Here is a 14,127-nt window from a genome sequence, read left to right as displayed (position 1 = left end):
AGACTAAAAAACTATTTTGAGACAAAAAGCCTCCTCTATCCCAGCAGGAGCCTCCTCTATCCCAGCAGGAGCAGGGAGCCTGCTGGAGGGTTCTGCAGGTGACCAGAGTGTGCAGTCAGCAGATGATCAAGGTGGCAAAGGAGTTTGAGAGGAAACACATCCTAACACAACAGCTAAACAGATTACTTGTGTCTGTGTTCAGCACAGAGAAGATTAGTGAAATTCCCATAGCAGAACCATTTGTTAAAGGGATAATGCAGGGAAGCTGCCTCAGATTGAAGGGTCATTAGATGAGGCTTTGGAACAAACAAATGCAACGGATAGTAGCAAATTCATGAAAAGCAGATGTTACTTGCTTGTGGGTTTTTAAGGAATGCTAATGGAAATTATTGCACTATAAGAGCCAGTGTATAAGCTTTTACTTAAAACAGCCAAAGAAAAAGGATGGCAATTGATGCTCTTTTCTTTTAAGTGCTGAAAGGGATCTAGAGAAATGCAAGCCATTAAATCTGACACCTGTGGCAGGCAAACAGCAAAAGCCATAGTAACAGAATAGTTGCAAGGAGAAGACAGACTAAGAGGGGAGAATTGGCAGAGCTTTGCAGTGAGAGCCTATGAAGCTGTGCTCCACCACCCTCTGACAGCTTCAGAGGAAACTGTGAAGCTGCAGATGAGAGCAATCAGCTCGCTGTGATCTGCTCAGCTGCTGGAAAGCCTTTAACATCTGTCACCAAGGACCCATTAAGAAGCTAATCTGGCACAGGGTAAAAGGGAAGATCCTCTCATGAGTCAGCAACTGCATACAGGACAGAGAGACAAGGTAAGGATAAATCACCCATTCTTCACAGCGGAGAGAAGCTGCCAATTGCATCCTAGAGGGATCATGTAGGGCCAGTGTTCGTCCACAGACCCATCGGTCAGGCAAATGACTGATCTGCTGGTGGTACCAGTTTGTTCAAGGCAGTAAAATGCAAACTGCCTAAAGGAGTTGCAAAAGCCATCTCATGAGTTTGCACAAAGTAACAGCAGTTGAAAATCAGTATAGCCAACAGCAGAGAAAAATACTGGCTGATCTGGGAGGAAGACTGCCTCACTACCCAGCCACAGCCTCTGAAACACTTAGTACTACTCAGGACAGGTATCTGGTTGCCACTTAAATGCTTACTAATTACTTGAAAGCATTTTAATATATTATGAAGTGAAGAGGGGTCATAGAGTTATGGAATGGTTTGGTTTGGAAGGGACATTAAAGATCATCTAGTTCCATCCCTTGGCATGGGCAGGTTCACCTTCTACTAGACCAGGTTGCTTAAAGCCCCATTTAATTTGGCCTCGGATGCTTCCAGGTATAAGGCATACACACCTCTTTCATTTTAAAGCATTTCCTTCCAAAAAGTCTCTCTCCAACTCTCTTGTAAGCCCCCTTTAGGTACTGGGAGGTGCTGTAAGGGCTCTCCAGAGCTGTTTCCTCTCCAGGCTGAACAACCCCAGCTCTCTCAGCCTATATACATAGGAGAGGTTCTCCAGCCCTCTGATCATCTTCATTATTTCCTCTGGACTCCCTCCAGCAGGTGCATATTCTTCTTATGTTGGGGTCTCCAGGGCTGGATGCAGCACTTGAGGTGGGGTCTCACAAGAGCAGAGCAGAGGGGCAGAATCAACCTCCTCAACCTGCTGGTCACTCTGCTTCCATGTAGACAAGGATACAGTTGGCTTCCTGGGCTTTGAGCACACATTGCCAGGTCATGTTGAGCTTCTCCTCAACCAACACCCCCAGGTCCTTTTCCTCAGGGCTGCTCTCAGTCCATTCACCACACAGCCTGTATTTGTGTTTGGGATTGCCCCAGTCCAGACACAGGACCTTGCACTTGGCCTTGTTGAACATGACAAGGTTTAACAAGGCCAAGTGCAAGAAAGTTAAAGACAGTCCCACCTCTCGAGCCTGCCAAGGTCCCTCTAGGTGACATCCCTTCCCTCCAGTGTGTCCACTGCACCACACAGCCTGGTGTCATTGGCAAACTTGCTGAGGGTGCACTCACTCCCACTGTCCGTTACAGACAAAGATTTTTAACAGCACCAGCCCCAGTACTGGCCCCTGAGAAATATCTTCACTTGGGACACCAGCCCCTCCTTGTTGACAAGAACAGGGTCCAGCATAGGACCTTGCCTTGTTGGCTGCTCTATCACTTGGAGGAGGAACCTTCTGGATTGCTTATGCTTCACTGTGCTGTCTTCTCCAACAGATAACCCCATGAGGATCAGGGCTTGTGAAAGTGAGGCAATTATGTACTACGTAAACCAAGATTCTTCAAGGTGGGAAAGAAGAGTCTGAGAGAGTGTATGGTGGAGCTCTATAAACTCAAATGGGACATGGAGTCACTACCTCTCATAACATGCAAGAAAGAGGCATCAAATGATGTTTTTAGGTTCAAGACAAAAATGAAGGCAACAAGCTCTGCTCCTGGACAAAGAAGTTTCTCCCTTTATAGAACCTGTTTCCACAGGATGTTGGGGAGTATAGAAGCACCATAAATGGTTTTAGAAGCAAGTCAAAAACTTTGTGGAAGATAAATCATCTGAAACACTGAGCTACCCCTCAGATGAAGAAGACCCTAGACCAGAAGTGGCTGTCCTCCCTGCTGGCTATGAGCAGAGGATAAGCTTTGCAGCCAAATCTGTTTTTGACACTGTATCAAACAGACAGTTTTTAGAAGTAGATTAGAAGAAACCCCATCACCCTGCAGAGAAGTGCACAAGCACAGCTTTGATTTCTTATGGGACTATAATCACCCTATCAGCATTAGTAGCATTTCTTGCTCCAGGATAAGCTACACTGTTTGCTATTATAAAGCTTAAAATAAAGATTAAGAAAAAGAGTCCATTCTTATATTCTTTTTCCATGTATTTTTATGTTCTGTGTTAGCTGAGGACAAAGCTGCAGTTTGTCAAGCCCTACGCCAACACTGCTGCCAAAAGCAGCAGCTCTGCCCTCTCATACCACTGGAAAGGACAAATGGGGGGGGACAAAGGGGGGAGTGCAAAATTAGCTTTCAGAGCTGAGAAAATGAGGATTTTCTTTTTCATTCTTCTTCATCCTGTTGAAGGCAGGGCTGGCTTAGGCTGGTCCCAGGCGCTTATTGACCCATAATTTAATTTAGTGATGTTTCTTCTGACCACTGTCCCTTGCAAATGATAACTGTTCTCATCCCCCTGAGAACAGCAGGAGTTGGTAGTTGAGTGTGGCCTTTCTTGGCGCTGTCAGGCCATCCCAAATGAAAGAAAATCCCTTGCTTATGAAAGGAAACACTACAGAAGTGACCTTTGCTCCATTATTAGAACTTTATTTATCCGTTAATTTTAATCACAGGAATTATTGAAGGATTTTGAATGGTTTTGTAATTCTATGGACAAAAAAGCTAGACAAAAATGGATGATAACACTCTCAAGTGAGCCATTAAAGATTTAATGAGTCATTTAATCACTAAGAGTCAGACTTGTACTTTGATGGTAAGATCCAGTTTTGGGGAGTGATTATCTTCAGACATATCAAAGGGTTTGAATTGCTGAGGAGAGTGTAAAGCCCAGCAGAGCCTCTGCCACGGAGTGAGCAGAGGACTCGGCTTTCTTACAGCAGAGGAGCTCGCTCCTGTCCAGTTACAGACACATTTTTCTTTAGAGTGTTTATCCAGTCTTAAATGGCTCTTCTACAAAACCAATGATGGTGTTAGAATCCTTGTTGGTTTGTCTCCAATTTATTCCTATCAGCTGTTGCAAGGAAATCAGACAGTGTTGTTGTGAAGTAGAAAAGGGATGCTGTATTCCCCAGCCCACTCTGAAAAATCCTCTTCAATAGAACAAAGGCCATATCAATGTTGTGTGGGGGAGGAGGGGAGGGGCCGGGGGGGAAATCACTGGTGTTTGAGAGCAAAATCTGAGGGCCTTGAAGGGAAAAAACAGATTTGCAAACTAGCATGAGAAAAGACACACAAAACTGTAGCTCATGTGGGCCAATATTAGCAGAAACTTTAAGTTCCCTGAGGTGCAATATGAGCAAATACAGCGATGGGTATTACAGACCTGCTCTTAAAATCACACTTGCCTGGTCACTGTGTGTGACAGTGACCTAACACTGCTTTCTATAAGAGCTAACCTGGAGCATGTAATGCAGCACTGCAGTGCAGCACTGCATGGGGTTTTCTTTTCCTTTTAAATCCTATAGACAATGATAAAATTTGTCAGCAAGGCGGCAGAAGCAAGGGCAACTCTAGATTAAATTTGGTACAAGAGGAGACCTTTTTTACTATTTTTACTAAATCTGAGACTACTGCATCTGACACCCTTTAGATGCAGGTGCAGAAATGCTAAATTGATGTTATTTGTATTATATTGCAGCAATCTGATCCCTGTTATGTGAAGAGTATTTATGTATCTTGTCTTCTTCACATGAGACTAAGATAAATGCCCAGGGCAGATGGAGGAGATGATCAGCTGGGCTAATACATGGATCAACACATCATGCCTTTCCAAGGTGGTTACAGATACCACTGAGTATCTGCACTGGAACAAGATGTTGACTTAGCTCCCTTCTATACAGTAATGGACCTAAAGTCCAAGCTGCTGCTAGGAGATTCATCATTAGCTGTAAATGGAAAAGGAGCCTCTGGGATTCAAAGCTTAGCCCTTGATGAGGAGGCTTGCAGAGCAGAAATGCACTCTTCCACCAGGAGAGCAGCCTCTTTGGCTGTGCCCCTGTGCACTGAAAAGCCACCTGCCCCATGCCCATAGTTGTGGACCACTGGGAGCTTAATTCCTCCTTGGCTCAAAACCTCTCTCTGCACTCTCACAGACTGCCTGGATGGCCTCAGGCCCACCTTCACCTCCATATCCTGAGCTCCCTGCAGTGAGGGCTCAAGGGAGCAGCATCTGTCAAAGATGTCTCTAGTAGTGCCAGCATCAGGGGAGAGACTCCAGCTCCCCTTTTCCCTGGTTCCCCCCAGGGTCACTCTGTGTATCCCTGGGTAGATGTAAGTTAAGCCATCTCCATCCCGGATGAACTGTGTCACCCAAGGAGCGTGAACCTTGAGTACTTGTCCCCTGACAGGGAAGAGCTGCTCATCCCCCACCAGCTGGTGGGCTCCCATGCCTGTGCAGTTGACAACGATGTCATATTCTCTGTGCAGCTCCCACAAGTCTGCCACTTTCCTGGTGTACATCTGGGTGCCAGTTGCTTTCAACCTGCAAAAAGACTCCAGAAGTGAGGCAGAAAAGAAACCCATATGTAATTATGATGAACATTAAGCAAATGAGATAGATTGCCTTTGCCTTTACATACTGATCAAAACGAAACAATAGATAGGACAAAAAGCAAAGAAAATGCCATGGGGGTTCTGTTTGTGATTTATCTGCTTTGATCAGAAGTATCTAGCCTGGTGGGGCTGGAAAAAGTAAAGCAAGTCGAGCAGTTTTAGAGAAGGGTCTGGCATCAGACCCTAGGCAAACAGTCAGGTCTTCATGGTCTGATTCATTTCTGTAGCAGTATCAAGATTTAACAGCCCAAGCAAGCTGGGAAACAACAGATTTATTTACCAACTTGCTCATGCTAGTGGCAGAGCTATTGTCCTACACTCCTTTCAATGTGCCTGTTATATGCTGCCACACTCATTCCCAACTCACCTCCTGAGCTACATAGCCATCTAATGCCATGCGCCAAGCCCTAATATCCACACTAAGGCTGGGCAGATGTGGCACAGGACCCCCAGGGTGCCCAGAACCTTCTGGAGCAGCCGCCAGCAGTCACCCAGGACAGCTCAGAGCACTATACATACATGTCTGCTCTTCAGTGAAAGTCACCTCTTCTTGAAATTCATTTTTGAGCTCAATTTCATGCCAAATCCTCCCCTGAACTTGCCTGAATTTTGAAGCCCTTCCCTGTGGAAAATCACTGGTATGAATTGGAGTCCCTGCATGCTGTCAGCTGGATCCCATTGCAGGGGGTTTTTGCTGGGGATTTTAGTATAAGCAAGTCAGGAGACAGGTCTGTGATGCACTAAGTGGAAAATCCCATCCTCTGCAATATTCTAGAAGGTGGCAAAGTCATCAACTCTACTGTGAAGGCAGTGGTTTCCCACAAAGCAGTGAGTGAGCCAAGAATCCAGGGCATAGTTGATGCTCTGGGGCCTGATGGAGCAGGACACTGAAGCTGTCTATGAAGAACAGGGGAGCTCTCACGCAGCAGCTGTGACTGGGCAACTTGCAGGAAGAGCTCCTAAGAGTTGTAACTGGGACTCTGTCACCACGCCATAAAAAATACACCAATGAAAAAACCTCCTGAAAACTCCTGAATTCGGGCAAGTAAGCAGGAAAAAATTCCTGAAGTCTATTTTTGGCCAAGCAAGGTGGGCACAACAAAAATTTTCCTTGTGGATTGCCAGGAGAATGGTCTATAAATACTGTTCAGGTCACTAGGGGTTTGAGAATTAGTTACATGTTTAATATTCTCTCACTTCTCATCACCAGGGAGAAGAGAAAAAAAGGAGCTTGATCATCTCATTAGACTACATCCTTTGAGAAATAAGAAGACTACAGCAGGAATAAGGAGGGAGCAGAAATCACATGGCAGATACTAAATGGGTTGTACAACTTAGCGGTCCTGCAGCAGAAATTTGCTTCAGTTAGGCAATGAAACATGACAGATCATGTGTACCAAGTAGATGGCACAGACCTCACATGGCACTGGTGCCACAGGAGAACTCCCAGCCCGCTTGGCTGCTACAAGAAGAAATGCTTTTTCACATTTTGCAGTGTGATGAAAGGCATCCAAGTAACCAGCTGAGCTGGCAATTTGTACCTTGGTGTCAGTACACATCTCTTTACTTAACCCCAAATCAGCTTGCAGCCTGTCTCTTTCTCTCAAGAGGATACAGCCATTTGCTCACTTTGGAGGTACTTATTTGGATTAAATACTTACCCCAGTATGTCCCAGGGTGTCAAAGCCCTTTTAGATCTGCATCCTGTCTCTCATATGGTTCTCCAAAATTGAGGTATTGGGGGGAAACTTAAAAATTTGGAAATCGGCAGATTTTCTAACTTTGATGTCAATCCAGGCATGAACTCTGAAGCCATCACCCATCTTATGCTGGCAAACTTTTTCAAGAAATATGTTACAAGATGATGGTAATTAACACTTTGGAGGTTTTTTCGTCTAAATGGATTAAGAAATTACTCCAATTGTTGAACAAATTTGAGATTAATTGGTCCAGCTACTTCATAAGAGCAAAGTCTTCACAATAAGACACCTTTCTAGATGTGCTTATTTTCACAGGCACTGGATGCATCTTCAAAAATAGAGGGTTACTATTTGGGAAGTTTGGCAAATATGGAGCAGCCAAATGTTTTCTCAGGACGTGGCAGGCTCCTGATGTACCTTCAAGGTCTGGCTGGCCAAGCATGGCCCCGGTGGCTACATTGGCCCTATGCCTAGGGTTGCTCACACTGCAAGCCCCACTGTACAGAGACACTGGGAGAAAGTGGACATTGCACAAATAGGGCCTTCCACATTTAAGAAAAGTTCTGTATTTATTTCCCGTGCTTCTCCCCAAGCAAGAGCTTCTTGCATTTTCTGCAATGAGAAACAGCCTTTTCCCAGTTTTGTTCAAATCTAAGGCTCTCAAGGAAACCCTGTCTTGTCACCAGTCCCTCTGCCAGGGTTTCCCCCTGCATGCCCAGCCTGCAGCAAACCCTACCTTTTCTCCAGCCACAGCAGGTAGGGTGGGCAGTCACATTTCAGGGTTGTGAAGGCCTGACCAAATCGGTGCTGCGGGAACTTCTGGAGTTCTGCTTCGGATATTGGTCGAAATCCCAGCACAATATCTGACCAGAAAGGTAACTCCTCCTTAGGAGGGCTTTTAAAGATCTGCCAACTAAAAAGACAGAGAAAAATCTGGAAAACTTCACTGTTATTACTCTGCCATGTTATGTGTCATGGCAATCTTAGAACAAGCCCAGGAGCTCAGAACCTCTTTCCCCCTATCAGAGCAGCTCTGCAAGGCTAACAGAAATGGGGAAAAAATGCTGCTTGCTCCTGCAATACCTTCTGTCTGGGCAAAGAGGCAGAAGGTCAGCACAGCTGAGTGTGAGGATGCAACACCAGGGTAAATAAACTGCAGAGAGCCCTTCCAGTGATGGTGTACGTACAGAGTGCCCTCATACAGTGTCCCCACCACAACTGCAGACACCTGGCAGGACCTGGTGGGGCCACTTGCACACCTGTTCACCATTCCTTGGGTATCCACAAAGCTACAGAGCGCTCAGTCTCAATACTCTAAGAGGCAAATTTCTCAGTACATAATAGGCAGCATAAAACACTCCCAACTCACACATCCCCCAGTAGAATCCCTGTACCCAGTTGCTGAAGCTGGAGGATCCTGCAGTCCCATCCCTCTGGAGATGATCCCTGCTGCAAACAACTAGTTGGTGACAGTACGGAAAACAATGGTTATTAAAAGAGATTTGGTGCTGGTCACACTTGAGTGGGTTTTCTTTGCACACCTGTTCCTGAATTTTGCCTAAAAATACATCATATGTGAGCAGCTACAATGCAGTTTCTTGGGAATATAGACATAAAAGCTATTCCTTGAAGGGAATACCCCTGAATCCAGCAAAGAAAACCTGCTCCAGAACACAGCACAAATGCACCAAAGGCTGCCCCAGGGGCTGTTCTTACCCAGAGACCAGGTGAATGCCAGCCTCTGATGCCTCGGCTGAGTTGCTGATGGCAAAAAGGTAAGTGAAGGTCTCTTGGAACCACTGCTTCTGCCTGTGGATTGGTGTGTCTGCATGTGAACAAAACCAAATGTGCAGAGAGGAATAATGCAAAGAGGAGAAGCATTCAAATGAGCGTCAAGGATATGGGACAGACAGGGAACACAGGTGAAGGCATCTTTTTTTCCTGAGCCTCTATGCACTGCTGCACAGAGCTGCATGAGGTGCCATGGGCAGTGCTGCCCTGAATTGAACGAACCTGGGTAGATATGAGGGATGAGCATCCCAGCTGCCACATCACTCGTTGTGTTGGGGCTGAACTGGTCTGAAAGGACTGTCACAGAGCAGCTGGGACAAGTCTCTGTGATGCACAGTGCTGTGGACAGGCCGATGACTCCTGCACCCACCACTGCAACCTTGGGTGAGGCCATCTCCAGGATGCAGAGAGAGGAGAGAGGTTCCTACCTGCATTTGGAAACAACATATCACACATCACTATCATCCAGGGCGAGTATCAGGCTATGAAATACCCACATGAGATGTAACATAATCTCTCCCTAACAACTAATTAACTGCTGCACACAACCAGGACTGTGGCTAGGTTTAAAAAATCAGCTTTTGATATGACAAAAAAGTTTTGAAAAGTCTTTAAGCAGCAGCCACTACCTCATCCTCAGCAGATCTGCACGTGCACCACTAGGGCTTGGGCTGGTTTGGAGAAGGTTTCCTCAATAAAATCTGAGGGAGTAAGGCACTCATCAAGTTTTCTATTGTGTCAGGTGCAAAAGGCACAGACCTCTGGAGAAATTGACTTTTTTTAAGCTTGTTAGGCCAAAAGGTTACTTGAACATTGGGATCTCCAGCAGTGAGGGCTATCACTGCCTGGGCAGTGGAAGCAAATCTCACTGGAGGTCTCCAATCCATTCTTGGTCCTTGTACTGCCAGCGTGACTCACCACCTTGGACAGATTTGTGGGCATTCAAGGCTGCCATGCTCTCTCAGCAGCACATGGCAGCCCCCAGGTGCCAGCCAGTCCTGCTGCTCCAAGGGCCTGTATTTCTGCCTCTCTCTGCATTACTTTATAACTTGCTTTATGTCCTGGGCTCCACTCCACTCCTCACCTGCTGACTGCTTCTCCAGGAAGCGCAGTGTCTCTATTTCCCCTGTCCTGGGCAAGTTTTGGAGCTGGCACCTGTCCTGAGGAGTGGCACACAGCTCTTGGTAGACAGTCACCTGGTTGCCCATCCCAGTGAAGTGCCAGCCTGTGTTCCTGGCCATGGCCAGCTCAGGTCTCACACTGGTGAAGGCACCAAGCAGAACAGAACCATGCAGCTCCATGCACCCTGCAAACTCCCCAAAGCCAGGACTAAATGGGCCCAGGAGAGAGAGAGACTGGGCAACCTCAGAGGTGATAAATCCTTTAGCAGCTTTGAACAGGTGAGTAGGGATGCTCCTGCTGGGTCAGGCACCCCTTCAATAGGTTGCTGCCCAAATCTGACCAAGGATGTAGGGGGAGGATCCCTTCTGCCTATGACTAATTTTTTTCCTGGAATAGCTACAATATTCACTCTTGGAGAGAAGGCTGAGCGAGACAGACCTTCAGTTGTGTGCCCTGATGGTTCTGGTTTCTCCTATGGGGCTTGCTTACCAGTGACTAGAAATCCAGCCTCACTAATTGCTCTCTGAGAACTTTTACTGGAAACCAGTGCCTGCACTTTACAATGACAGGCTGATTTACCATCTTCCGGTGGCTTTTGGCATCTTTGATGTAAATTTAGGCAAGACTGACAACCTGGAATTATGATAGGTCAGGTTTATTTATGAGATCCTTGTTCATAACTGTTCACACAGCTTCTCACTTACCCCTGAGGTTTTACTACTTAAAATTTGATGTCTCTGCTATGTAAGAAGGGAAAGAGCAGCAGGAATTGTTGCCTGTCACTGCATTCCTTCTGTATCACAGCCAAGGGTTGTTATAACCCATCTCCTTCCTCTCTGGGCAATGCTTAAGTTTCTTTCTGTTAATTATCACATCTTCTTTTACAAGCTGACTACAGAAGTGCCTGCACAGCAAGGAAGAGGACACAGTACAGGGGGGAAAATGGACCCTGGAGCAGAACTGCTGGCCTGCATGGCTGACACCCAGAAACCCAGTTTGGAAAAATGCTGTGGGAAGGGAAAAGGGAAAGTAAGGAAGAATGTAAGCAACGAGAAATTGGGGGGCTGGGTAATAATTCTGTAATTACTGAGGAAAACCGGTTCTGAGAAAGGTATCTAAATACATCTTTGTAAACAAACCTTCTCACTCAGAACTGGCAGCTGTGGAAATGGCGTGTGGCTCTCAGAGTGCCCAGTGAGCCTCCCAGCAGTCCATGGACAAGCACAGCCCTGCTTTTTCAGCTGCCCTGGAACATATGCAACGGGTACATTATCCACCTGCCAGAGATGTGCTTTCAGTTGTCCCTCACAACTCTCCTTTGCTGAAGCCCTTGGACCATGGTGGAGATTGAATTTCCTGACTGACCTCCCTGTCCCTAGGGAAGAAAGGGGAGCTGTGGCTTAGTGGAGATTTAGGTTTCACAAGTCTACCCAGTTTCAGATGGGATTTTTGCAGATGAGCCAGTTTGATATCAACTGATCCCTGTGCTGCAAAATCCAGCGAGGGCAGGAAGGGGCTGCTGACAGTGCTGGAGCCAGTGAGAACAGCTCAGAAGACCATGACAAGCACCTGTTCAATGCACCACTTTTCCTGCACCTACTGCTGCAGTCCAGGAACACAACAAGCCTTCATGCGAAAAACTAACTGGGTGCAAAGCAGAGGCTACACACAGCTTGTATGAGCAAGCACAGCTCGGGCTTTGCAGAGCTACTGATCCTGCTTTGAGTGCAAGGCCCACCTATGGCTCTGCCCTGGCAGCATGGCCTGCAGTTTGCTGGGTGGAGGGCAGAGAAGGAGAAACTATTTTTAGCTGATGTGGCAGCCCAGCTTAGTCCCAGCAGGGTTGACACTTCTCATCCCCTCAGACAGGCCTGAGTGTTTTGCAAAAATCAGCATTTAAAAAAGCAGATCAGATGCAGTAGCTCTTGGGGAGGGACGTGAATGGTGACAGGTATTGTTTAGCTCTCTGTCCCTTCACAGTGTACAAAGAACAGGATAGAAGCCAGAGTTACCTGGAGCTGTACTCCCCAGCAAGGAGGACACCAGTTGCCTGATGTGGGTTTCATGTCCCTGTGACCCTCCTGCTTCTCCCAGCCAGAACGAATTAGTTTTAAAAATACTGAGATACTTTGTGATGTGACTTCACCTCTCAACTCCCAAATCTGAAGAGACAATGTCAGCCGCATGTGACACAAGGGGGTCTTTATTCTTTCTTGCTTCAAATAGCTGTATGTCACCACTAAGTGCCACTAACTTTCAGCTCTAACATCACTCTGGCAGTGGGTAACATGGCCAGTATGGATAAACACACTGTTCCCCAGCACACACACACACACGCACGCACACACACACACACACACACACACACACATGAATGTGCACATCCACTGCCAGCTGCAGCTGCAGCCCACGGCCACGGCAGGCTGGATGCCCTTAGCTTGTGTCGCAATCTGGCTGGCCTACCAAAATAAGCATATTTACACACCCAAATAAACAGTGGAAAAAGCCCAGCTGAACTGTTGACCAGAAAAGTTAGAACAGGAAGTAACTAAAGAAAACCAAAACCTGTTATATTTGAAGGGCTTAGTTTGTGTGGTTTTTTTTTTTTTAACTGACTCTCATCATAAGTGCTGAAACACTGTTTTGAATAGTGTGAAGCCTCTGGTACTGGGGAGCAAAGGCTAAAGCTTTTCTGAGATTCTGGAGAGGCTCCTCATCCACCAGGGCAGCTGTACCCACTGTCCCTGTCAGTGCAGGCCATGGAATAATTTTTCCCTTCTTTTTTTTTTTGTTGATCACTTTTGTTTTATCACTTCCCCAGTTTACAAGCACCCTTGGTGTTACTTCCCTTCACATGACCCCAGAGAGGGGTTTTTCTGGGCAAAGACTGATTTATTCTTGGGTGTTTGCTGTGGAGGAGCTCCTGATTTTGGCCTTTTGACTCTGGCCAGGTCCCCTTTCTGCTCTTTGGGCTGCCCTGTGAGATGTGCATTTAGGAAGTGCTGCAGGAGAAAGGCGAGGATGTTCTTTCCTCACCGAACAAAGGACTCTAGAGGCTCCTCGGGATCCCCTCAGCCTTTTGGCTCACACTGTAGTGCTGCCAGAAAGCAGGACTCGCAGGTGATCACAGAGAGCCACTGTCACAGGGGATCCCGGAGGCCTCAGCTGCTCCTTCAGGTGGATTGTTTGCAAGCATGGGACACACCTCCGAAGGGATGGTAGGGATACCCCTCCATCAGCCACTTGCAAGAGCTGCCTACACCAAGAGCACCTACACACGCTTTCCTCCCAAACGGGAGAGGAAATCAATCCTCTCTGCGATCCTCGCTCCCCAGGGCCGACATGTCGGCGCTCAGGCCGGGGAAGAAGGGCACAGGGAGCAGCTGCGATCCCGGGCCTTCCCCCCCAGCTAAGCCCTGCGGTTCACCCCTCCCGCCGCGGTGTGTGGGCCGAGCCCTCCCTGCCCGGCTCCGGGAGATGGGATCTGCCCGCGGGAATTCCCCACGCAGCCACTGTGGGCGCTTCCCGGCCCTCGGCAGCAGAAGGGCTCCGGCATCCAACATCTACTTCTTCACTTAGAAGTACGGTCTGGAAACAACCCAAGCGGGGAGAGCAGGCGATACCTGGTGAGGAGGAGGCCCCCGGTCCCGCCTGGAAGAGCCGGCGTCCCGGGCAGCGCGGGGGCCGCCGCACCCTGTCCCGGGGCGCTCCGGGGCCCGGCTCCCGCCCCGCTGGATGAAGGAGCTGTTTGTGCCCAGGCCCAGGCTCGGGCCGCCTCCGGCGCTGGCAGCGCTCCCGGAGCGCCCGGCGGCCTCTGCCAGGGCCGGGCTCTCTGCCGCCTGCCAGGACTTTCCCCCCTGATATTCCGTCTGGGGGAGGCCCAACGGGACCCGCTGTGCTGCCCGGGGTACATTGTCCTTTGCCGTCCCTCACAGGCAGTCATGTCCCAAGTGCTTTGGAGCTGCCTGAGGATTGCCACGGCGCTGAGCGGCCAGGAGGGGAACTCCAGCCACCACAAGTCGGTGCGGAACGAGCGGGCTCCTGCCAGACCGCAAATCCCCAATGAGCGCAGCCAGGCAGGGCTGTTTTCAGCACAAAAACACGAGTTTGTCAAAAACAAACCTCTCTGCAGGAGCTCTGGGATGAAATTGCATGCCGTACACCCCGGTTTATTACCTCCGGGGTACTAGCTGTTGGCAGGATATTTT

At 48.0% G+C, this 14,127-nt stretch overlaps 1 protein-coding gene across 1 annotated transcript; it reads right to left on the bottom strand.

Moving 5' to 3' along the window:
• Positions 1 to 3,333: 3,333 nt before the first annotated feature.
• On the bottom strand, positions 3,334 to 13,745 carry DDO (D-aspartate oxidase). The gene is made up of 6 exons (XM_058802089.1): positions 13,543 to 13,745; positions 11,059 to 11,165; positions 9,020 to 9,225; positions 8,723 to 8,831; positions 7,743 to 7,919; positions 3,334 to 5,235 (listed from the first exon to the last, which is right to left on the bottom strand). Exons 3-6 carry the CDS (start codon positions 9,189 to 9,191, stop codon positions 4,668 to 4,670), a joined length of 1,026 nt encoding a protein of 341 aa, XP_058658072.1. The 5' UTR covers positions 9,192 to 9,225; positions 11,059 to 11,165; positions 13,543 to 13,745; the 3' UTR covers positions 3,334 to 4,667.
• Between the last annotated feature and the right edge of the window lie 382 nt (positions 13,746 to 14,127).

The sequence above is a fragment of the Ammospiza caudacuta genome, chromosome 3 (genome assembly GCF_027887145.1).
Source record: "Ammospiza caudacuta isolate bAmmCau1 chromosome 3, bAmmCau1.pri, whole genome shotgun sequence".
NCBI lineage: Eukaryota > Metazoa > Chordata > Aves > Passeriformes > Passerellidae > Ammospiza > Ammospiza caudacuta.
This window is presented reverse-complemented; position numbering and strand designations above follow the sequence as displayed.

What these genes read in the sequence shown, in the direction of transcription:
- DDO (XM_058802089.1), bottom strand. Translation starts at nt 9,191, where the DNA reads ATGGCCTCACCCAAGGTTGCAGTGGTGGGTGCAGGAGTCATCGGCCTG. An exon ending in GGCATTCACCTGGTCTCTGG is followed by an intron (nt 7,920 to 8,722) that starts GTAAGAACAGCC and finishes CTGTCTTTTTAG; the next exon opens with TTGGCAGATCTTTAAAAGCC. An exon ending in CTGCTGTGGCTGGAGAAAAG is followed by an intron (nt 5,236 to 7,742) that starts GTAGGGTTTGCT and finishes GTCTTTTTGCAG; the next exon opens with GTTGAAAGCAACTGGCACCC.